Below are 26,266 nucleotides of genomic sequence, written 5' to 3' on the forward strand. Positions count from 1 at the left end.
ATGAAATATATTTTAGAAAATTTGATCTGTATATTCCTTTTTATATATTCTGGGAGATTGTACATAATTCTCTGTATGTAATGCGTATGTATGTGGATGTAAATGTATGTATGTTCATATAAATGTATGTGTGTGTATGGAGATATATGAGCAGGGAAACCCTGACATTGCCCGGGATTAAATGAGGATCGGCAAATGTTCCACACTTCCAATATTTTTCTTGTCATCGATTGATTGATTGCTCTAGTTGGGGGCCCACTGCGGTTCACTGGGAGGAAACTTCAAACTTCACATGTCTCTCTCCCTGTTTGCAATACATTGTAGTCTACATTGCACTGTAGAAAATCTACTGTTGTGTGGTTGATTTTATAAAATTATTTTTATATAATGGCGTGAATTAAAGTTTAAAATGTAAATGTCAAATATCATGGTTCAGTTGTGCTCCAAATAGAAACATTCATTTCGAACATGCCCCTGTTTTATCAAAAAACCTACTGTTGATTTTATACACCAGGCCTGGTTGCTTGTGCAGTGATAAAACTTCTCAAATGCACTTGTGATGTTAGGCTATATACAGGTGTTAACTTTGGTATAAATCAGACTGTTCCTTCTTTAATTGGATTTTTTTTTTGTCACTTTTTGATACTTATCAGAGGCATTCTGATACAAAACTTTTCTGAGAACACTTCCAAACACATAAAGTACAGTTGATAGGAAATAAACTCACACATCTCGCGCACACACACACATAAAGTGTTTTTTATTTTTAAGTAGCGAGTACACACACACACACATATAAAATTTTCTAAAATATTATAATATTCATATTTTCAAACTTATTAAATCACCCTTAGTGATATATATATATATATATATATATATATATATATGTCTTTATTTTTGTTCCTTAGTTTTTATATCTATTCAGATTTTTTTAAACTTTGAAGTTTTAATGATTCAATCTTTAATTAATTTATAATTTTTATGTAACTCTTTAATTTTTAAATTTTTTTTTATTCGATTATATTTATAAAATAAAAATAAATATTAAAAATTACAACAATAGATTTTATATTTTATTCTGATCTTAACATTAACTTCCAGACAGCTAAAATTAATGTTCTTTATAGTAGAAATTATCTGGTGAAAGCTGTCTGCTGCCATGACAAGGGGCCATTTAACCTAATTGTTCATGACTGAATATAATTGTCTGTTTCTTTCCCTTTTTTTCTACCACCCCATCTATATCCATTGGTTTTCCTTTCCTCCTTTCTCTGGTTACTTGGGTTCTTAACATGTGACCCCATGCCCCTAAATTGAAAAACTTGATGGTTTCTTTATGTCTTTATTAAAGGATTATGTTTAGATGTGAACCAGAAGATTAGGTTACCTGATGAAGTCACCTGACTGAAACAGTAGTAATGTTATTGTCGTAAATTGTGTACTTGAAATTAAATAAAAACACACACAAACACACACACATATAGTTTTTTAAATCTAATATATATATATATATATATATATATATATATATTGTTTTTAAAATTTAATCTAATATATATAGATATTGTTTTTAAAATTTAATCTAATATATATAGATATTGTTTTTAAAATTTAATCTAATATAGATATTGTTTTTAAAATTTAATCTAATATATATAGATATTGTTTTTAAAATTTAATCTAATATATATAGATATTGTTTTTAAAATTTAATCTAATATATATAGATATTGTTTTTAAAATTTAATCTAATATATATAGATATTGTTTTTAAAATATAATCTAATATATATATATATATTGTTTTTAAAATATATTGTTTATAAAATCTAATCTAATATATATATATATATATATATATATATATATATATATATATATAGACTCCGCAAAACAGTGAGGCTTCATTGTCAATAATCTTCTAAACTTCAGCAACGAACTACAGTGTTCTGACGGCATCGCATCATTAATGTTTCTTTCTTTTATGCTATCTGATAGTCAAATTCCTTTTTGAGCTTTTCTAACATCTCCCTGGTAACACTGAGGATACGTGAAATCTTACTTGTCTTTCCAGATTCTAAGATTCTAAGAACTCTGCATCTCCTTTTTGTGATACTATCAGCGTCGCACCCCCCCAAGTGTTAAGAAGAAAAAAGGAAAAAGTATAACAAAAAAAAGAGAAAACAAAGTTTACCAGGTGAACAAGGAATAGTAAATAGGGTTTATCACCAGAACAATTGAGAGGAAGTTGTTCACCGGGATAGACATAAAGAAGCTGACATGGGATTGTTGGTCAAAGTGTGGCAATGACGGTAACAAAAGGATCAAACAATACAATGCATGTAGATATATTTAGAGTTGGTTTGTGGCTACTTTGGGGAGTGGCTATGGGTTTATGACAATAAGAGCAGTTTACGGACAGTCTTAAGGTTACAATGGCTGGGGTTTGCAATGTTCAACGACAGTATCTGGTTGATGACAGTTTGGAGAGCTTTGGGAGATCGAGATAAACTGACATCAACTGACAAACTCTGCTTCGACAGACAAAACTAACATATGCATGTTAACGCTTAGAAGGTAGTTTCCTACAATGGTGTTGCACACGCACTCAGAGTGCAATGAATATCTGCTGAAAGTGTCGGAGTCTGTGTTTGCCTTTTGAGTTGTTTTATTTTATTCTTTAATTGTGAGTTAGTGCACTACTGTTGGTAATCGCTAATGTGTGAGAGATGACTACACAGCCAGAACCAGAATGAGAGGAGAAGATGAAAGAAAAATCCCCAACAGTTGGTGATCATTGTCAAGCAGGGACCATGTGGGTCTCACATTTCCACAAACATTGTACATAATCAAGTATTCTGAAAGGAAAAAAGGTTGTTTCTTCGTTTTTAATTGAGTTTTTTTTATTTCTTGTTTATTAAATTGCTAGGTGAAAATGCAGAATAGATAAAAGAAGCTCCTCCCTCATGCCAAGAAGGGCTTTTCTAAATAACTAGCATTTCAGCGCGGCGTTGCCCGGATGTTTGTAGATGTATGTTGAGCAAAAAAAAAAAAAAGGCGGTCAATTTTTTAAGTTTGACCCCTATTATGACCCCTTAACATTTATTGTTTTGGGCTCAAATCAAGTTATTAAGTTAGATCCATGTCCAAGGAACCTATATCTAAAATTTCAAGTGTTTAGACCCAAAATTGTCGGAAGAGTTTGGTAGAGTTCTCAAAGGTCAAATCGTTGAATGTTGACCCCTTAACAGCAAAATATCTGACCGAAAACTGATCACAAAGATTTTCCCAAATCTCAGTTCCCTGTATATCAAATTTCGAGTCTGTAGACTGAAAATTGACAGAGTTATTGCATAGGGAAATGTACACACACACACAAACATGTTCACTTTTATAGATATATAGATAACATTATTATTTAGAAAAAAAGGATAACTGGACGTGAAGTGGAAACCAGAGAGAAGATGAAAGAAAAATCAACAGCACACAACATTGGAGTTGGTGATCATTGTCAAGCGGGGTCCATGTGGGTTTCACATTTTCACAAACATCGTACATAATCAAGTTATGTTGGCCTCCGTCAGTCTAGAAAACTATGGGGTTGCGCCTGCATAAGTGGTTGAACACCGTCTTCTGTGGCTGAATAAGCCCATCTTCGATCTACACTGTCAGTTGCAGGCATCACAGGTATAAATCGGTGCATCATATTGATGGTCTGTTGAATTTTGTTGACTAGCCTTCCTGAATAGTCTTTTGGTTTCTGCCCTTTCTGTGATGGCTCTTTCACTAGTGGTCAGGCTTTTGGTTACCATTTGTTTCCAAACTTTATCTTTGGGCTCCCAGCTCGTAGAGTCAATATCACATGCTTTCATGTTGCGTTTGCACAATCAAGTATTCTGAAAGGAAAAAAGGTTGTTTCTTCATTTTTAATTGACTTTTTAAAAATCTTTTTATTAAATTGCTAGGTGAAAGTGCAGAATAATAACGTTATTATTTAGAAAAACCATTCTTAACATGGGGAAAGGCAACCGGAAGTGAGGTGAAAGCAGTCATTTTAAAGATAACTGAAGAAAAAAAAAAAAGGAACCACAAAAGTATTGAAAATAATATGCATAAAATTAGCCGATATAAATTGTAGACAAATACCATATAATAAGTAATACACACGGACGAAAAAACGCTTTGGATAATCACAGATTTCAAGGTAGTTCTACTAAAATAGCCATATTTTTTAAACCAAAGCACTTCAAGTCTTCAAATTACTACTGTTTTGTTCGGAAATGAATATACTTTCAAATGAATTAATAAATATGAATGTACATTATATATTTTAAGAGTTTTAAGCAAATAAAGTGATAAAAATGTGAACGTCATAAAATGGCGTTTTCGGTAAGGTTTTGTAATGACCCCCCCTGTTTTCTAAAGGTCCGTACCGTGATTGTATGAAGAATTTCGTCATGAAATTTGGGAATCAATAAGAAGAGGTGTTAATCTTAATACTGTCAAGTGTCCGAAATATTTTTGACCATTTCTTTTTTTGTCGTGTTAAAAATAAGACTTTAATATGCCGAGTATCGAACATTTTGAAAAAAAAATTCTTCGGACACTCAGTAGTAAGTAAATCAATCTTTTTACTATCTTTATCAATTAAAAGTATTATTTTATGTTGAGTAGGACTGCGGTAATTGATAATTTAAAAGGACCTACCCGAAAAAAAAAAATTGTTTCTATTTCTCGAATTTGGTCAAATGAAGTTAGTATTACTAGAAGCAGCAGCAGCAGCTCCAGCCTGTAGAATCAGCGATAGCACAGTATATAAACAAACACGCGTTCTTTAATTTTTATTCAAGAACGAATTAAGAAAAACATGAAAATATGAATATAAATGTTCTTATGTTTAATTAGAGCTATTTTGTTATCAGAATAACATTAGTTTAGAACTATTCGGTTTTCAGAATGTATAATAACAACAATCCCAACCAATTCAGCATTATGAATCTGTTGCAATTTCTCACATTTTTCGTCAAATTTAAAAACATGGTTAAAAAAAACAAAATAAACTTTTGTAGATATATAGCTTGCATGCACTTTTATTCTTTAAATTAGTTTTGAACAGCGAATTAAAACAATGTTTTACTGCGAACAACCACAAATGTTTTTTTTCAAAATCAAAATAAGTATCAAAATCTCGTTTATACATAGATTCGAAAAAGTTGTCAAAAAACAAATATATAACAAATAAATGTTATCAAAGGCAACATAAGTTACTTTTCTACCTAACTGGATAATTTTCTAGTGTTTTTATTTAATGTAACATGTTTATTCAGCTCGAAAAACGTACAGTGTTTACTGATGTATTGGAAAATTAAAAATGGCGCCCGGCCCGACTCTCTTTAACACGGTAAGTTTGAGAAAAGGAGTTAAAAATTAAAAAAAAAAAACTATACAAAATACTGTTAAAAACTCACCGAATATATGTCAGCCTATGTCACGGTAACATATATTGAGCGAGTTTCTAGCAGTATTTTGTCTACTTTTTTATTTTTAACTCTTTTCCCCAAACTTACCGTTTCAAGAGAGTCGGGCGCCATTTAAAATTTTCCAAAACATCGGTAAACACTGTTTTCAAGCTGAATAAACATGTTACATTAAATAAAAACACTAAAAAATTATCCAATTAGGTAGAAAAGTAACTTGCTTTTGATAACATTTATTTGTTATATATTTGTTTTTTTGACAACTTTTTCGAATCTATGTGTATAGTAATACAAACCCTCAAAATCTATATCAATATTCTTGAAATTTTAAAAGCAGTTAGAAAACACATCAAATCACAATTAGGAAGCTTTTTATTTCGTTAATTTTTTTTTCTACTTATTAAGCGAAAGATATTTTTACAACCTGCTCCAGCGTAGTATAAACGGCCTATGGAATTAACACCTTCAACCTCGAAAATAGAAATCAACAAATTTATGGAATTTTCTTTGAAATTTCGCAACGCAGTTTCTTATTAAATTAAAACTAAATATATAATATAAAGCCAATAATTATGAACCGCTAACAGTAAATATAAGTGATGATGAACGCTCTCTTTGAAAAAAAAGCTCTCTTAACTTCACCTCTAATCCAAATTATGTGTGGCAAGTCTCCTCCTAAAACACTCTTTAACCCTAACAATAACACTAAGTTCGAGTGGCAAGCCCCCCCCCCAACAAAATACCTCTGTAAGCCACATACAAGCATCTAAAACAAACAAACAAAAAATAGATCCTTCCTTAAAGAAAAATACACATAAAAATAAATTGGTTAACCGTCCTAAAATGCTAGAATGGCCAGGAAATGGTGAATTATTTTACATTAAATTTTTGTGAAACTAACCGCAACCCCCTCTAATATTGCTTTTTTTAGCTTTGTCTCTGTCAAGTTTTCAGTATGTTCACACATAATTTTCCTTAGCCCTACAATTAATTCAAAGTCCGAATGGCAACCCTCCCCATATTCTCATTGCATAGAAACCCTCTTAAAACTACACATAATCATCTTAAAAAAAAAAAAGCATGCATATTTTCCCATAGAAAAAAAACAGTTAACTGCCCTAAAATGATCTGTAATAGGAAATTATTTTACATTCAATTCTAAAATAATTTGTTTATCTTTCATTAAAGTTTTTCATGGCATTTTATACATAATTTCCTAAAAAGGTAGAATCACATTTTGGAGGGGTGGTCAGAAGGAGTTGAGTGGGGTTAAACAGAAGGTGTTAATCTACAATAATACCAAAGAAATATTGCAATATATTCATTTTTAAATAGTCTTATGTTTAGATTTAAGTTTTTTGTACATAAAGCACATTACAATTCAACTTTGAGTTCTCCAACTTCTTTTCTGTTTATGGATACATGGCATTTTTAAGGAATTGCTGCATATTTATGCACATTTACTGCAGATTATTTGGAAACCATAATCTTTGGGAGATTTTCAGTTGCATATTCTGATTCCTTGTACAAAAATACACTTATACAGTACAATTTCATTTCTTAGTCTTGTGTTTTAACAAAGATATGACATTTTTACTGAAAAAGTAGTGTAAAAAATGTGACGAAACGCATATGGTCTTAAAGAGGGGAAAATATCCAAACGTGTGAGGCACAAAAATAGCCATAACTTCCTTAATTTTAATCAGATTTTAAAAATTTAAAAGGATTCTTTCTTAGCTCATCAAGCTCTTTCTATGCATACCAATATTGAAATATTTCAAGCTATTTCAATTTTTTCATGTGTATTGCTAATATAATAAATATACAAATACCATATAATAAATATACAAATACCATATAATAAATATGCAAATACCATATAATAAATAAACAAATACCATATAATAAATATACAAATACCATATAATAAATATACAAATACCATATAATAAATATACAAATACCATATAATAAATATACAAATACCATCCACTCGAAATATGTAAACTAAACAAGCTTGTCAGTCCACATCTTGTTTTCGCCTTTTCTAAGCCGTTAATATTTTTTTTCCTTTCTTTTCGCAGATGAAGATTGGAGTGTGGATGAGGAGATAGAAATCATTGACCAGACGACATTGGCCGAGTTAGTAGACAAATTAGACGAACCCGAGGAATCGGCTACAGACAAGCCAGATGTGAATGACAACACTTTTACGCAGGCACCAAAAGTTCCGGAAAGAGCAGAAGAAGAGACCCACTTTCGGAAGGCGGTAACAGTCGAGCAGGAAATTGGCTCGACTGCCTTTGTAGACGAACAAGCTGATATGTGTCCGTTGAATGAACAAAACGTTGCCGAACTTCAAGTCGATAGTAATGATAGCGAACCACATTCACAGTCGAGTTCAGAACCAGCAGTGGATGAGCTTCAAGATATTCCAGCCACAAGCAACTTTGTAAATTCAGGTGAGTCATCATGTTTAACCTAGTGAAGTGGATAACGAAGGATGCGGACTGACAACCTGGGTATGCTGCATTTGAATGCTGTCTCTTCCATAACACCACTTTCACTATGAATGTTGGCAACCTTCATGTGGTCTTTCTCATAAGTACCTGATTCTAGAAAAAAAATTTGGGAAATCAATGTCAACAATAGAATCAAGCCAATTACAAAAAGTTGTATCCTGCAAATAAGAAGTCAAATAAGCAGAATTGGTTTTATACCTGGGCAAAGTATCACTGGTCTCATCTGTATCCAGACAAATGCAAGAGAAGTACCTTGGTAAGCAGAAGAACCTGTACCTTGATTTTGTGGATCTGGTAAACACTTTTGACAAAGTACCAAGAGAAGTTTTCTGGTGAGCTTTGGAAAACTAGTGGTTGGTGAAGATTGTTCAAGCAATGTACAGAAATGCTCAAAGTCATGTTAGAATTAAAGGTACATTCAGTGACGGCTTTAAATGTTAAAGTATTACCTGCTTCCTTTGTTCCAGCTCGTTTGACTCGTTGGTCTAGTGGTCTTCATCAATTTGCTGTTTTAATATCTCATTGTAATACAGCTTTCTATTCCAGTAGCTTCTTTCTAAGAATTGTAAGGTTGTGGAACTCTCTTCCTGCTCACTGTTTCCTTCTACCTAGAGTCTTGGTCTTTCAAGACTAAGCTCAGTAAGCATCTTCTGTCTTTACAATAATCATCTTTTGTTCTTGTTAGCTTCTTTCATAAAGTGGCTTCATGCCTTGTCTCAAGCGATTAAAAAAAAATGCATTAGTGTTGAGTGCATAACTTTTCATTTTCGTCTTAAAAGAGAGTTTTGTATGGGCTATCCAGATGAGGTGCCGTTAAAACAATGGAAGACCCTATAATGGTCGTTCCAAAAGTAAGGCCTCCTATTTATTTTAACTAAAAAACCTAAAATACTAAAGAGCTACAAAGACAGGTGTGGCACCATTAAAACGATCGACCGTCTGTGCTCCCGAATTAATTTTCTACATAGTCACTACCATTCTCGATACATTTTTGTCAGCCTATTTTGATGCCTCAGTCATAAATGTCTGGAGCAAGCTTTGTCACTCACGTCTGTCATCACTCTGAAATCAATGAACCCATCTCCTAACTGTGCTGACATCAACTGCATCGACTTCTTTAAGAAATTTACGTGCGGAGTTTGAACTTACAGACCATGGCATGCAAAAAAAAAAAAAACGCACTTGTAGCTTACCAACAGTAGAATTTTCACGGCCTGTTGTTCTATAGTTGTTGCTAAGCAACGACATGGAAAAAATGATTGATAGATGATAGATAAATTAAAATAACGGTTTAGATTATCGGTAATTATCGGGGGTATTCTGAGACAGAACTTAGTTAAGTTCTGTCTCAGCATACCCCCCCCCCCCGTTCACTCCCAGACTTATACAGTAAAGTTCTGTAAATTTTAAAGAAAATCTGTCCAGCCGTTTCAGAGTCTATAAGGAACGAACTCACGCACGCACACACACACACACACACACACACACACACACACACACACACACACAAAGTTGCATTTATATAATTGTGGAGATAATCGAGGAAGATTAAATCTGGATAATATAATAGGAAAATGTGTTCAGAACAGGAGATTTCAATGGTATGGTCACATTGAAAGAATGGATGAGAGTTCTTGGCATAGTAGATATAGAACAGTTGAAGTAGCAGGTTCAGATCACAAGAAAAGGTCAAGAAAAACATGGGAGACAGTGATAAAATTGGACCTGAGGAAAAGAGAGATAATGACCTGGCCAGAGATAAATCACTATGGGAGTTAGCTTTATAAAAATGTAAAATGCATATCAGTAAGATGTTATACTGAATATGATGATGCAATTAATCTGGCAAATTATTTAAAATGTATATAACTATATTAGCAGGGAGATCCGACGTTGCCCGGGACTGAATGATAATCAATGAATGTTTCACACTCCCATATTATTATTGTCATTGAAATCGGTGAAACCGCCCATATTTCAGTCAAATTGATTGATTGCCTGCTCTAGTCATGCACTCATCCCCACTGTGGTGCATGAGGAGGAAGCTTCACATGCCTCTCTGCAGTGACTTTGCCCACAATACATTGTAGTGTACATTGCACTGTAAAGAACCTACGGTTGATTTTATAAAATTATTTTTATATATAATGGCTTGAATTAAAGTTTAAAATGCAAAAGTCAAGTATCATGGTTCAGTTGTGCTCTAACATTCATTTCAAACATGTCCCTGTCATATCAAAGAACCTACTATTGATTTTGTAGGCCGGGCCTTTCAGCTTCTATGGTAATAAAATTTCGCAAATGCACTTGTAATGTTAGGCTGTATAAGGTGTTAACTTTGGTCAAAATCGTTTGTTATTACTTTCATTTGATTTTTTCAATTATCAATACTTATCAAGACATTCTGATACAAAACCTATCTAAGAACACTGCCAGATATAAAGTACATCGTTGTGAAATTTCATGAAAATCGACTCTGCCATTTCGGAGTCCATAGGAAAAGAACTTACACACACAAAGTTCTTTTTATATAATAGTAAATAGGTAGATAGGTAATGAAAAAATCAATCCGTTAATAAATCTAGTTTTTGAAATCTGCCTTAATAATAACCTTTAAGATTGAGGAAAAATAGTTAAAAACAAAAAAAACTTTCCAGAGTAGTTAATCTTCATTTTTCTTCTTAAATTCGTCACTCTATTTTGTATACCTAGCAATCTCAAATTTTCATTCTACTAGCAGGCCGCCCAGCATTGCCCGGCCCTAAAATAGTTAATAGTTAAAAAAAACATTGACTCGTGTGCCACCATGGAGAATCAAAACTAATACGTTTAAATTACGATTTACTTTTTCCTTTGACGTTAATGCCTGAGCTATGAAGACGTGTTTGCTGCAAAGCTAAAAATTAAAACATGAACCAATAGCTATTACATTACGCATGCATATTCATCATGCTGCCATTCACCTGGTAAATTCCATTTTTAAAATTTTCACACTTTTGCATCGATTTTCCTCCAGCTAAAACCCAAACATAAAGTTTTGCATCAGTTCGAATACTCTATTAAGTTTTAAACAAATACACATACATAACTATATATAGAAAAAGGTTCCTGTTTACTATAAGCTTTTTATGCAAATATTACGCAAGTATAAATCATGTAAAATGTCTGCATGAATAAAATTACACGTAATAGTTAACTAAATATGATTATCCTATAAGAAAACCAAGAAAACTAGTACGGAATTAATTAAAATGAATGTTTAAAAGAATATACAAATTGCATCTTTTACTAGTGAATGCAATTCCATGACCCATTTATAACAAAAGTTGTATTTTCTTTTTAAATAAATAGAAAAAAGGGTTTTTAATATGAATATCAATACACAAAAAAATAAAAATTGTAGGAGTATAGATAGTGGCTCTTATTGGAATGTAATCAACTATTTTTCATATGGGGTTCTAACTGACCCTAAGTGATGCCTGTCACTAATAATCTCAGATAAAAATTGTATCTGCTTCGTCAACTATCTCATTTCAAATCCTCCTATGTCTAATTACATGATTAAACTAACCAATCAGACAGTTTCAGATATATGAAACCATAACTGACCTTGGGGTCAAACCCTGTTATTAACACCTAATAATTTTGCTGATACAAAGTATTTTTAAATAATCACCTAAAATAATGTAATTGGAATTGTAACACTATGTGTCGGCCACTAGCGTGACTGCCTAAGTATTACACAAGTCTCCTAGGAACGGCAACCAAAGTACGTTTGCCGGCTGGGAGTTACCTGGTCATCATTTAGGACCCTTCTGTTCCCCTGGTGGACAATTCTAGGCCCTGCTGGTGTTAACAAAGAGTATTCCAGAGAATAATAAAATATACCTCAGTTTGTAGGGTTTCTTCTTTTCATTATTGTTCATCTGAGGTCATGCGGCAATAGTTCTGAGGAGGATAGGAGAGTTTCTTGGCCTTTTTTTTTCTACCAGTTCCCATCTGTAATGCTCTGGAAAATCAAATGGTGACGTATCTTTTTTGTTAGGCTGTCCATTCGTCGATGATGATGACTGGAAGTTGTGTTCTGGCTGTGAAGAGTGACGACCTGATCTTGGTTTTCAAGACAGGTTAAACAACATGCAACACAAGTTGTAACGCATAAAAAATCTTAACTATCTATTTTAACCCGAAACATTCACAATATTTTAATCTATCTATTTTAACAAGAAACATTCACAATATTTTAATCAATCTATTTTAACAAGAAACATTCACAATATTTAAATCTATCTATTTTAACAAGAAACATTCACAATATTTTAATCAATCTATTTTAACAAAAAACATTCACAATATTTTAATCTATCTATTTTAACAAGAAACATTCACAATATTTTAATCTATCTATTTTAACAAGAAACATTCACAATATTTTAATCTATCTATTTTAACCCGAAACATTTACAATATTTTAATCTATCTATTTTAACAAGAAACATTCACAATATTTTAATCTATCTATTTTAACAAGAAACATTCACAATATTTTAATCTATCTATTTTAATAAGAAACATTCACAATATTTTAATCTATCTATTTTAACAAGAAACATTCACAATATTTTAATCTATCTATTTTAACAAGAAACATTCACAATATTTAAATCTATCTATTTTAACAAAAAACATTCACAATATTCAAATCTATCTACTTTAACAAGAAACATTCACAATATTTTAATCTATCTATTTTAACAAGAAACATTCACAATATTTTAATCTATTTTAACAAGAAACATTCACAATATTTTAATCTATTTTAACAAGAAACATTCACAATATTCAAATCTATCTACTTTAACAAGAAACATTCACAATATTTTAATCTATCTATTTTAACAAGAAACATTCACAATATTTTAATCTATCTATTTTAACAAGAAACATTCACAATATTTTAATCTATCTATTTTAACAAGAAACATTCACAATATTTTAATCTATCTATTTTAGCAAGAAACATTCACAATATTTTAATCTATTTTAACAAGAAACATTCACAATATTTTAATCTATCTATTTTAACAAGAAACATTCACAATATTTTAATCTATTTTAACAAGAAACATTCACAATATTTTAATCTATTTTAACAAGAAACATTCACAATATTTTAATCTATTTTAACAAGAAACATTCACAATATTTTAATCTATTTTAACAAGAAACATTCACAATATTTTAATCTATTTTAACAAGAAACATTCACAATATTTTAATCTATTTTAACAAGAAACATTCACAATATTTTAATCTATTTTAACAAGAAACATTCACAATATTTTAATCTGTCTATTTTAACAAGAAACATTCACAATATTTTAATCTATTTTAACAAGAAACATTCACAATATTTTAATCTATCTATTTTAACAAGAAACATTCACAATATTTTGCTATAGAAACAATTAACAGCTCATAACAATTAACTTTAATGATTAACTCTTTAAAAACTAATTACTCAGGGGAAGAGAGGGCCCCCCCCTCCCTTTTACAGAGACAGTAAAATATGCATACTTACCCCATGGTTGCTCCGGCAAAAAAAAGAAAGAATTCTGTCGAATTGCATTGTGGTCCCTTTTTCCCTTGCATTGCTCCGCAAGCGACTAAATTCACCCTGCCGGCTATAGTGGGGGGAGGAGGGGGGGATAACACAGTGGCACTTACGATGTAGTGCTACAGAATAACTCTTACATTTCTCTATTTTTGAGATGAGGATTGATTATTCTTATTATTTGAATCCTTCGGATTACTGTTTTCATCTTTGTTATTTTCACAATGTTTCGGTCGATGTAACCTCCGACCTTCTTCAGGTGTATCTTGTTTAACTCCAGAAGAGTTTAACAAGATACACCTAAATTTTACCAAGTATTTTATCCGCTACGCTGTGGGTCCTTGCGCAAAGACCCGTAGTGTAGTGGATAAAGCAGTTGGTAAAATTCAGTTGTAAATTTATACTTTACATTGAGAGTTCAATCCTTCGTGCAGGTGACGCTCAAAATATGATTGCAAATTATTTAGCACTTTTATCCAATCATGGCTGCTGGAAGGAGAACATGTTACCCTGACGATTGAATAAAGAATTCTGTTCAAAATTCTATGCAGATTCCCGAGTCTGAAAGATTCCCGAGTTTAACATGATACACCTGAAGAACGTCAGAGGTTATATTGATTAAAACATTGTGAAAAATAACACTGAAAATGAGAACAATAGTCCAAAGAATTCAAATAATACGGACAACTCTTATTTTTAAATTAAAAATATAATACGAGTTGTCTACTTTACAATTAAAATTTTATTTTATATTTTTTTTTATTTTCTCATCAGTTTGTTCAAGCTGGAGCATCCTACCAGATACCAAACATTCATTTGCTAACTTTGATATTCCAACCAAGAGATCTTTTTAAGATTCTGACCATCTCTTTGAGCGCAATAGTTTGAATCTCTCTTGCACTTGGTTCACCAGGTATATTTGCCAGGTAGTTTTTGAAATTCGTTTTCATGAGTCTCCCAAATGGGAGTATAGCAACTGCTATACTCCCATTTGAGAGACCAGAGATCTTACCAGTGTGCTCTTTTTATCTTCAGAGAGGTCAGTCTCTTTTATTTTCTCGGTCAGTATTTTATTTGCTGTTTTGCTCCATTTTTCAAACTTTGAGTAGTGGTAGCAAAACAGTACCTTCTTTTCAATAACAAAGCATGGCTGGGATTTTAAAATTAAAAACTAAAATTACTTTGCTGCATCCTGGGCAATGCTGGTAAGTAGAACTAGTTTATATATAAATTTCTATATTGTTGTAAGTAGTGGTGGGACGATTAACCGGAATCATTAATCGTAAGAATCGTGTATTTGGGGGACGGGGGGATCGGAATCGCATCGTTAAAAAATACCTTAGATTTATGATTCTTTCATTACGATTCTCTTATATTTTTAAGTTGAACTGTTGTTTTAAATGAGATTAATGCTCTCAAAAATTTATGATAAAAACGTCATAGAACTTTCCATAATATATTTAATATCATATACAAGAATTTTATTAACTACTATTAAAGGTAATGAGTTTTCTTATTCCGTCACATACATAGGTGCTGTCTGTCTGTTTCGAAACTTCCAAGCCCATTATTAGTTATCTGCTTGCACTGTTGCAAAACTTTACGGGCCGCGAGGTAACATTGTTTTCATTTGTGAGTGATGTTTAGTTATGTATAAAACGGCCTAACTACGTCAAGTCCATGAAAAAGTTGATGAATACTTAACCCTTAGAGAGAAAAGATTTTACAGTGCTCTCATTGCGAGTAAATCATGTTAAAAATCAATGTTTTTTTTCAACTGGCGACCAAAAAAAAGGGGGGGGGCTTATCTTTTGGCAATTTTTTTTTTTTTTTTTACCGACACTCTTCCATTAGTAAATGAATGAAAAATGTCTTGTCAACCTTTATATCTTTTAAAAAACAAGCAAAGTCAAATTATTTAAACAATAAAAGGTTTGATAGAACAAATATATGTACTTTGTATTTTCTGAACGAAACCTGTTTCAGGAAATATTTTTAAAACTAAAGTGAAACTGACCACGTGGTATCAGTTTGCAAAACTTTAACAGTCGGTCGGCTTTTTTGAAGTATCCCAAAACAAAAACGTTAGAACTACATATTATGCTGACTGACGGTTCCGCTTAATGTCTTTCGAAAACTACAAAAGAAAACAATAATTTTTCTATCTGTTAAATAAATGCAGTAAGTGAATTTAATTTTTTTTCTTTTAGAAATTTACATTTCATTAAAATATTCTACGAATGAAGCAATTAAACATTTCTTTTGGACCTCCATTGCACAACAAAAACAAAAAAAAAAATGGGAAAAATTTATTAAAGAAAAAAAGTTTAACTTTAAAAAAAAAAAAATACTTTGACCCCTAACTTTGCAAACTAACTAGTCACTCAAAGCTGTTCAACTAAAGGACTATAGGGGCTTGGTCGATATTCACTAATGCCTGGTATCACAGTCGTGATGTGAGTATAGGTGATTGTTTACTAACCCTTAACAAAAAATTAAAAAAAAAAAAAAAGGCTGTTAGAAACAGTATGAAGGCGGAGGCGATTTTGAAAGTTCAACAAATGACTTTTATTTAACAATAGAAATAAACAATTACCAAAAATTTACTTTTTTTATATAGAAATAAAGAGGTAAAATAAGACATTAAATAAGAATAAACATTAAAGGACGATAAGTATAAAATTATATAATAAAAATAAATAATTATATAATAAAAATAAATAATTATATAATAAAAATAAATATAGAAATAAACTGATTTATTTAGATTTAAAAAATAACATTATTGTTAAAAATATTTTTAAAAAAGTCAAATAAATAAATAGGAATAATTTGAGACGATCGAATTTAAAAGGCTAAAAATTTAATCAAAGATTTAGTTATTTTAAAATTTCATTTAGAAATAAGAATATTCTAGAATGTGGAGTAAAAATCAGTTAGCGATTGAAGCTGCAAAAAAAAGTTAAATTTTAAAGATTTATCGAAGATAAACAAAAAATAAAACAAAAAAATGAATATCAAAAGATAAAACATTGAAATTTGATGTTATTGTATTTTTGTTGAATTAATCATGACTTACTTTTTCTTTATATTTTTTAATATATAAAATAACTCCTGAAATTGATTGTTATTAATTTCATGGTGCAGGTTTAATTCATGGTTGAAATATTTGTTTGGACTTTTATCTTCAATGAAAGAAATTTTATGAAAAAAATCAAATGGTTTTCAAAATTCCCTTCATTGTATTTCGATGTTTTCGCTGTACCAATTTTTTCGCTACACAAAAACTTTCGATTATATAATGGTATATTTCAAAACAACAATTCCATGGGAATTAGACTCGTACTTCGATATCGGAATCGTTAATCAACCTGGAATCGGAAAATTTAGGAATCGTCCCAACACTAGTTGTTAGTACAACTAGCTTATATATAAATTTGTATATATTTAAAAAAAATTTTTTAACACCATTTACAGATTCACCAAAGTCTGAACCTGTGACAGTTTTTGAAGAGCAACCAGCAGAATTGCTTACGAAGGTAACGCCATCTGTAAGTCCTAACACTGAAACCAAGACGATTCCTCTCGAGACAGAAGAAAAAACCGAAGAACCTCTGAACGCTTTGACAGTAAACACATCCGAAAGTATCTGCTTAAATGAAGAGTCATTGACGATTGAGAATGACGATCACGTCGATGACCATGATGATGATGCTGACAACGGCACATGCACAAATATAGAATGGAAGAGCCTTTCCGAGAGTCCACTCTCATCTTCCATTAGTGACATCTGTAAGCCGAGAGAACTGAAAACGACGTGCAAGGGAGACATGATAGTCGTAGGCTCTTTAGCCGGATCTCCGAGCTCGGATGCAAGTGACATACTCAAAGGTACGTTTGATTTGACATTTTTTTTGTGTTTTTGTTTTGTTTTGTTTTTTTCAAACGGAACAACACATGATGATAAGATGTATTCATATTCATTTCGTCTCAGCGTTTCGTAACACAAATGTTATTTCATAGGTATTCATCTGTAACTTGATCTATTTTACATTAGTCATCACTAAAATAAGATCTGTTCAAAGATAGAGCACTTTTAAAAATAAAAGAAATTTTTGTCTGTGTTTACTCTACAAGGACCCTTTTTTCTTCTTTGCAACATTTCAGCCTATTTTGGGTCTAAACACGTGAAATTTTAGATGTAGGTTACCTGGACATGAGTTAACAAAGAAGAACCGGAATATTTTGCACCAACTTGTACCACTGAACTGGTTGCTTTTATTTTAACTGAATGACAAATCTATATATCTATGAAAGTAAAATTCTCTGTGTGTCTACATTTCCCTACCAAACTACTCTGTCAATTTTCAGTCTACAGACTCGAGATTTGACATAAGAGATATTGAGATTTGGGAAAATCTTTTTAATCGGTTTTCGGACAGAAATTTGACTGTCAAGCGGTTAAAGGTCAACGATTTGACTTTTGAAAACTCTACCAAACTCCTCCGTTAATTTTGGGTTTAAACACTCGAAATTTTAGATGTAGGTTACTTGGATATGGGTCAAACTTTGTAATTTGATTTGAGCCCAAAACAAATACTAAGAGGTTAAAATTGGGGTCAAAGTTTAAAAAATTTGTACCTCTGCAGTCTCTACCAAATTACTTAGCCAATTTTTGGTCTAAATATTTGAAATTTTACGTAAAGTGTATTCAGACATAGGGCAAGCCTTTTAGTCGATTTTTGGCCGAAAATTTGGCTGCTAAGGGGTCAAAGTTCAAAAGATTTGACCTTTGCGGTCTCTATTTCTAAAATATAAATGTTATATAATGAAAGTAGAATTACTCACTGGTTCTATGCTCTGTCACCAACCATGGAGTCCCAACTTATTTTATTCACCTTGGTTGAGATAGGAATATACCAATCACCTTGCTGAATACAAAATCAATATATTTTCACCAAATACAGTTTGGAGTCACTTCTGGTTTCACATTTAATACTCAAAAATTAATATTTATTAACATGAAGCAGTGATGAAGTGATCTTTCGTTTCTTTGGTATGATTGACCCTCAGCCACTGCTTTCTAACATCTACAAGTTCCAAGAGGGATGGATGCCTGATCAAAGAAATGATAAAGTTTAATAGTCACCTTCCAATGCATGTCAGGATGTAAAACAAATATTAAACCAATGATAATGATCTAGATGATAAAGAGACTTATAAATATGTAACGTGATCATTACATTTTCACTCAGACCCACACGTTACATGCAGAGACAGTCGCAAAGGAACAAAACAGGAAATTTACCCTTGCCCATTCATCCATTCGCACTTTTCTCAATATCTACGTCTTGGAATTTTTAAAAATTTCGCACAAACATTAAACATGATATGAGTAAAAAAAGTAACAGAACGGATTTTCCAGAAAAACTCTGGTTGTCCCCCCCATACCCCCCGGGGGTGTTTTTCGGGTTAAAATGGCTAAAATTGACACTTTTGTGCTTATTAAAAAAAAAAAATTGATGCCTTGGATTTTTATAAAACTTTCTGAAAAGTTGTAACTAACTGATTTCTATATAATTTTGTTTGTCTATATTTTGAGATAACTCTTGGGTGTGCCCCCGGGGCTCTTTTAAGGCTAATAAAAACACTCTATTTTTGGGACTATTTTACCATATTTGTCCAAAATTTTCTGTGTATGTCTATTTAGCAGTTTCGCATGGTGCTGGACTCAAATTTAAATATGTTAAGGTTTTTGGGACTTTTGGCGCTAAATTGGGGGGTGAGGCAAATGATGGATTTAGTCATTTCTTTTGTTGCATGGTGCAGAATTCAAATTTACCTATGTTAAGGCCTAAAACTGCACTGTTTGTTCATTTTCATCAGGATTTGACGTCCCCTGAGGACTTTTGGGATTAAATGGCGGGGAGGAGGGGCAAATGCTGAACTTTGTCATTTTGTTTATACCTCGTTCACTGTGCACTCATGGAGGACCATGCATGCTTCACTTGTTTTTTTTTTTTAATAAAAGGCATTTATTAACGGTACTTTCCAAACAATGCATTACATCTTGTTTTAAAAGTCTTTTAGTTCACTATGTAGTAAACAAAACTCTGCCATGTTGAACATGTGTTTTTTCATCTCCCATGTTTACATGTCTGCTCTATTCAAGTTGCTGCCATCTCTGTTTTTTTTTTCTGCTGCTATGTCTGCAGCTCACTCCACAGCACACGGTCATCTGACCATTTTTTTTTCTTCAAAGTTTGGATTATATCTTATTTTAAAAGTTTGTTTTGCACTCACACGTGCTTCTTCAAAAACGCTCTCACCGCCTACGTGCCACACGTCCATCTCACTAACACTCACTTGCTGGTCGCTCGCCACGTGGTGCCTTTTTTTTCTCCACTTTTCTTTTTCTATTTTTCCTTGCACCAGGGCTTGGTCATTTGCATATGTACTATGCTGCTGCTGCTGCATATGCGTCATCGGCTTCATTACAACGAACACTTTAAAATGTGATTTGCTGTTTTGTTTTGTTATTGCCATTTTGTTTGAAAGATTTTGTTTGTGAAATCAGATGTTGTTGGCGGCTGCCATGATGATGATTGGGAGCAAGATTTTGACGTTGATATTACGGAAGAAGACCTGAAGAAAGCACAAGAAGCTGTGAAAACTCTGGCAAATAAATCTCCCATGACGGATCTTTACAAAACCGTGGATGATCGTGAAGTAAGTATTCTTTTTATTTTCTATTTTTTATTGCACGAGCTGTACCTTCCTGGCATTGCCCAAGAGTGAAAGAAAAAAATGACTCATGTGTTTACGAAGAAACGGTAATTAATTTTGGTGCTTTTAATTTCATAATCAAATTATTTTATGAAGCAGGAACTTTTATAAAATTATTTCAGTACTTGACAGTACTCATCAATTAATAATACAGAACAAATAATAATGTACATGTTTTATTTCATAATAGCTGCATTCTTTTAACATTAATTCATAGGCTTCATAATATTTTGGCTAATTTGAATTTAAAATTACAAGATCCAACTAGCTATAAGGCAGCTGGAGTTACTTCCCTTGATTATAATGATTTGATTACTTCCATTTGATGCTATATTTTTTAAGAGCATGTTCTATTTTTCACCTACTACCTTCATATATTCATTCTTATTTTGCTAAAAGCCATCCAGCTGGCAATATGTACTAAACATAGATTTATTATATATTAGCTGTATTTATGAGGCATTGCCCGGGTGTGAGGGATGAAATACAAATAATTCAAAATCGAATCATATTCACAGCTTTTCTTCTGTGAACGATTTTAAGACATTTTAATATTATTATAGTATTATTAATATTATTGATTTGTTTTTTTTTTTGTTTTTTTTTTTAAGTTTTGGCTTTTGTTTTTAGTTTTGGCTTTTTAAAAAAAAAAAGATTTGACTTTTTTTTTTTAAATGCTGTGATGATCAGTGATGGTGGAAATTGGTGAGAATTAATAGGAGTTGACTTATTTTGGAGGACTGCTCATAAAGAACTTGTTTATGTTAGACTTGAAAACGACAATGTTTATAGTCAGCGGGGAAGTAGTTCTGCAGTATTGTGTTCCATGGATGAGCAGTTCTTTTGGAATATTCATTTAGTTTTAGGCCTAGATAGAGAGTAAAGGAAATTGATGATAGTTGTTATATCTAGACGAGTGTCTGGCGTGTTACCGAAGTGTTTCATTAAAAATTTGTCAATATTTTAAAATATTTTTGATAATTTGAATTTAAAATTACAAGATCCAACTAGCTATAAGGCATCTGGAGTTATTTCTTCTGATTATAATGATTTGATTACTTCCCTTTGATGCTATATTTTTTAAGAGCATGTTCTATTTTTCACCTACTACCTTCATATATTCATTCTTATTTTTCTAAAAGCCATCCAGCTGGCAATATGTACTAAACATAGATTTATTACATATTAGCTGTATTTATGAGGCATTGCCCGGGTGGAGGGATGAAATACAAATAATTCAAAATCGAATCATATTTACAGCTTTTGTTTTCATGAAAAAAATCTTTAGAAAGTTTGGACTTATTTTTTATTTATTATTATTTTTTTTTTTACATATCAGCCCTTTTTGAGTTATTTAATGCAAGATCCAGTAATTTTTGGAGAAAGTTTTTATGCTTCAAGTTCTTTATATCTTCAAATATTTATTCATGGAGTTTGGTTTGGTTGTTTTGTAGAAAAAAAATTGTTTTGTTTTTGACTTTGCAGAACATGATTGAGTTTTGCAAAGGGGAAAAAAAAACAATAACATCAATGTTAGGTGGAATTTAAGGCAAGAACCCCATATTTTAAGACATCTTAATCTGGTGGCACCAGCTGCCTTCGACCGGACAATGTTTGGTAAATGCAGCTATGATAAGTAAAATAAAATATTACCCAATTGATTAGTTTGATTTAAAAAATTTTGTATCAGAGATATAGTCTATAATAAAAATGAAAAGAGACTTACTTTTTGAAGATAAAAAAAAATCTATCATAATATTAATTCAATATTGAATTAATGTTTAATTACTGTTTAAAATTCTTTGTTAATTTTTACAAAACATTTTCACACTTTAGCCCGATTTGACCACCAATTTTAAGACAAATGTTCAACAGTCTTTGTTTTTTTATTATTCGGACTACTATTCTAATCTTGGTTGTTATTTTCAAAACATTTTAAGTAATATAGCCTCCAATCTTCTTCAGTTGCATATGTTTGAACTTGGGAATCTTTGTCAGACTCTGGAACCTATATGGAATTTCAAACCAAACCCATCATTTAATCCACAGGGATAGATTGTTCTTGTACCGTCAGCCATAACTGAGTAGAAGTGTTGATTTTTATGTTATTTTTAGTTATTATCACTTATAGTAAAGATTGAACCTTCAACCGCTAGAAGACTGTTAACCAACACCTTTAACCATTATGCAACAAGTCCATAATATGATACCGCATAATCACGTTGAGACACCGGTTCTCATTAGATCACCAAGGTTAGCAGCATTAAGCCTGGTCAGTGCCAGATAGGTGACCATTTGGGAATACCAGGTGCTGTGTGTGAGAGGATGTTGACACCTCCTTGCAAGAGCTTCCAAAACCTAATGCTATTATCTCCCCTGCCGTGAATATACATGTGACTGGAAACCACTTGTGAATTTCATATTCCCATGAAACTTCATCCTTCGGAAAAAGCTGATTCGATCCACCTAGGGTTGGTGTCACTTCAGTACGGTAACAAGTCCATTACCATTCAAAAATGAACATTTTAATAAATATCCCAAAATAATTGAAACCATCATTAGATGAATTGATTAAAAGTATATTTTTACTGTTATTATTTATTTATCGCAAATTATGTTAAAACTGTACAGAAACGCAAAAAGATCAACAAAATGAGCAAGATATGTCTAAGAGAAATGGTAGAAAGATGCAGAAACAGAAGGTAGATGACTAAGAAGATGGCATTATGAAGTATTTTTGAACTTCTAGATTAGTTAGACAAAATAGAGACTAATGGTTTTGACGACATTGTAGACATATTCTGCAGGATGTCTATAAGGAATGGTGGAAGGATGCGGAAAACCACTTTCTGTTTCCTGCTTCACTGACTGTTTTATCTTGCAAAAGTTTAAATGCAATGTGAATAGATATCTGGCTGCTCAACTCCCCACAGTCTCTTGTTAGACATGATCCCCCAATTTTTTTTTTTTTTTAAATAGTAGCCCTTTACGTTCAATGTGGCTTGTATGAGAGTAAAAAAAAAACAAAAAAAACACATAAGAAAATCGTATTAAAAGCCACTTGAGGATTAGTGTTTATGAGATGACTTGATTGTTAGTTAAATGATGTAGAACACTACGAAAGGATTGAAAATTATAAATTAATAAAATTTTGATTACTTATATAACTAGGACTATGACAGCAGAATATTCTTTTCATTGTTTTGACTCTCGAGTATATATCCGACACAGTTAGACACAATTAATCAACTGAGAACCACATCACTCTATATAAAAGCATATAAGATATCGACGGATACACACTCGAGAAACAAAACAATGAAAAGAATATGCTGTTGTCCAAGCCCTACTTATATATACTATATTTCACCCCCAAATAAAGCATATTGCCACTTGGAACGTAAGGGGCTATTATTTAGGATCGTGTGGTAAAAAGCGGATTGTGGGGAGTTGAGCAACAAGATGTCTGTTTACATTACATTTAAACTTCTGCGGGTTAGTACAGTCAAGGAAACAGGAAACTGGAAAAGAATTATAAAGTCTAAATCGAAAGGAAGAAACTTAAATGGAACACGTACATCAAATCTGTTGCCAAGGCCGCTGGAAAAATGGTGGGATCTTTCTATCGATTCGGTAGATATCTCACTGCTGATGCAATTCTCTATCTATATAAAAGCCAGGTACGTCCAAGGATGGAATACTGTTGCCACATCTGGGCAGGAGCTGCTAGAAAGGACTTGGCCTGCCTTGATAGAGTTCAAAATAGACTTTGTACCCTCGTAGGAGATGTCCTTTACTCTTCCCTGCAACCTTTATCTCACAGAAGAGATGTTGCGAGTTTGTCTCTGATGTATCGTTATTTTCATGGAAAGTGTTCAACTGAGCTTCAGTCTATGGTCCCCCCTCGCCTAACTTTCACAAGAAACACTCATCTAGCTGAAAACACTATCAATAATTCCCCCCACTCTTTATCTGTGCCTAAACCTAAACGTAGATTCCATGAACAAAGCTTCTTTCTTAGAACTGCACGCCAGTGGAATTGTCTTCCGTTTTCCTGCTTCCGGCTGGCCACAATATGGTTGTGTTCAAGTCTAACGTAAATAAGTTCTTGATGAGCCGTTCCATATAAATTATCAAATTTACCAAATTTTCATTACTAATGATTACTATATTGCCCAATTTCTACTGTACACTCTTTAACCCTTATCCTTGAGTGGCCTCTTGGCCTTGATAATGTGGTGATGCCTGTGTGAAAAAAACCCAAAAAACTATTAGAGTCGAAGGCTTTCCAGCATCTAAGGATTTCTACGGTGAAGTAGATTACTCCATTTAAATTATAAATGCCAAAAATTAATCTTTCGAATAAAACGCATCATTTTTTAATAATAACGACTTTTTTCGACTTGAAATTCTTAATAAATCAGTTCAATATTTTTTAATATTCAAAATAATTTGTACTATAAATTCTTCAACGAGAACAAAGTATAAAAATTTAACCTTTTAAAGTTCTATTTTTTTTGTATATCTTATATAAAAATTATGTGTTTATATATATATCAATATATGATTAAAATATTTTTCTGTGATTTATTTTAATTTACAGTTCACTACTAAAACACGCTTTATATAATTTATCTGAATTGTATTTAATGCTTATTAGTCTACATTGTAGTTTGTTTAATTAATTGAATTATTTAATTTTTTTTTTTCAGGAGGAAGACTGGGAAAGTTGGGAATAACTGAACAACTGCTCCAAATGATTATTGTAAATAAATGACCTTCGACCTAACGAGAACATTTTACAAATAATCAGTGTGCAATGATGATGATGAGTACTATGATCATCATCACCATTGTTGCCAGCACGTGTACTTTTTCTACAGAACTCTTTAAAAAAAACTAACAAAAAAAAAACAAAATATTATTTCACGCCAGACATAATCATGAATGTCTGGTTATTACAACTGTGTTAATTTTATGAATTTGCTGTAAATCCATTTTTTATCTTCTGCAACTTTTATTTCAATGAAATGAAACTGCAAATATTCTGATTGTGACGGAATGGTTTCCGACCAAATAACTAGTTGCAACACTCGTGGAGCTTGGACATTCAATGAAACATGCACACTGGGTTTGCTTTCTTTCTTTGTTTCTCTCTATTTTTTTCTTTCTTTTTTTTACTGTTTAGATTTTCTTTTTCTTTTTCTTTTCTTTTACCTTTCTCTTTTTTCTTTCCTTTTTCTTTTTCTTTACTTTTCTTTTCCTTTTCCTCCTTTCTTTTTCCTTTTATTTTTTACTTCCTTTTGCCTTTTCTTTTTTCTTTCCCTTTTTCTTCCATCCGTTTTCCTTCCTTTTTTTTGTTTCCTTTCCTTCCTTTTTTATCTTTTCTTTTTCTTCCATCCGTTTTCCTTCCTTTTTTGTCTTTTCTTTTTTCTTTCCTTTTCTTTTTCCTTCCTTCCTTTTATTTCTATTTTTTACTTTGATCTTTTCTTTTTCCTTTATTTCTATTATCTTCTTCTCTCTCTCTGTTCTCTTTTTTTTCCTTGACCTTTTTTTCTTTCCTTCCTTCAATGATTTTTTTGTAAAAACATTTTTGCAAAAATTTGATCGCAAATTGTTTCTCTTTTTATTCAAATTTTAATTTAAAATTAGATTTAAAATCGGGGGGAAAATCTGGAATCCATCAGCGCTGTGTTTGAAGAATTTGTTTTTATTCTTACATCATAAATAGTAAAGTCTTCCATTTAAAAATACATGGACGGGGAGGGGGGGTTCTTGATCGGAAAATTAAAACAAGTGAATGCGCACACACACACAAACACACATATTTAATTTTTTATTCATAAAATCATTTCTGGCTACAT

General features: G+C 31.8%; 1 protein-coding gene across 1 annotated transcript in view; it reads left to right on the forward strand.

The window, feature by feature from the left end:
• The window catches only part of LOC145296888 (uncharacterized), a 66,179-nt gene extending 40,170 nt beyond the window's left edge, over nucleotides 1-26,009 (forward strand). The window contains exons 7-10 of the mRNA XM_080143033.1: nucleotides 7,565-7,942; nucleotides 17,094-17,507; nucleotides 20,194-20,345; nucleotides 25,115-26,009. Of these exons, the coding sequence (XP_079999159.1) occupies nucleotides 7,565-7,942; nucleotides 17,094-17,507; nucleotides 20,194-20,345; nucleotides 25,115-25,141 (971 nt within the window). The 3' untranslated portion in view covers nucleotides 25,142-26,009. The remainder of the gene's footprint in view (nucleotides 1-7,564; nucleotides 7,943-17,093; nucleotides 17,508-20,193; nucleotides 20,346-25,114) is intronic.
• Nucleotides 26,010-26,266: the final 257 nt, after the last annotated feature.

Source organism: Euprymna scolopes, chromosome 17, assembly GCF_053919585.1.
Source record: "Euprymna scolopes isolate OS-2025 chromosome 17, ASM5391958v1, whole genome shotgun sequence".
NCBI lineage: Eukaryota > Metazoa > Mollusca > Cephalopoda > Sepiida > Sepiolidae > Euprymna > Euprymna scolopes.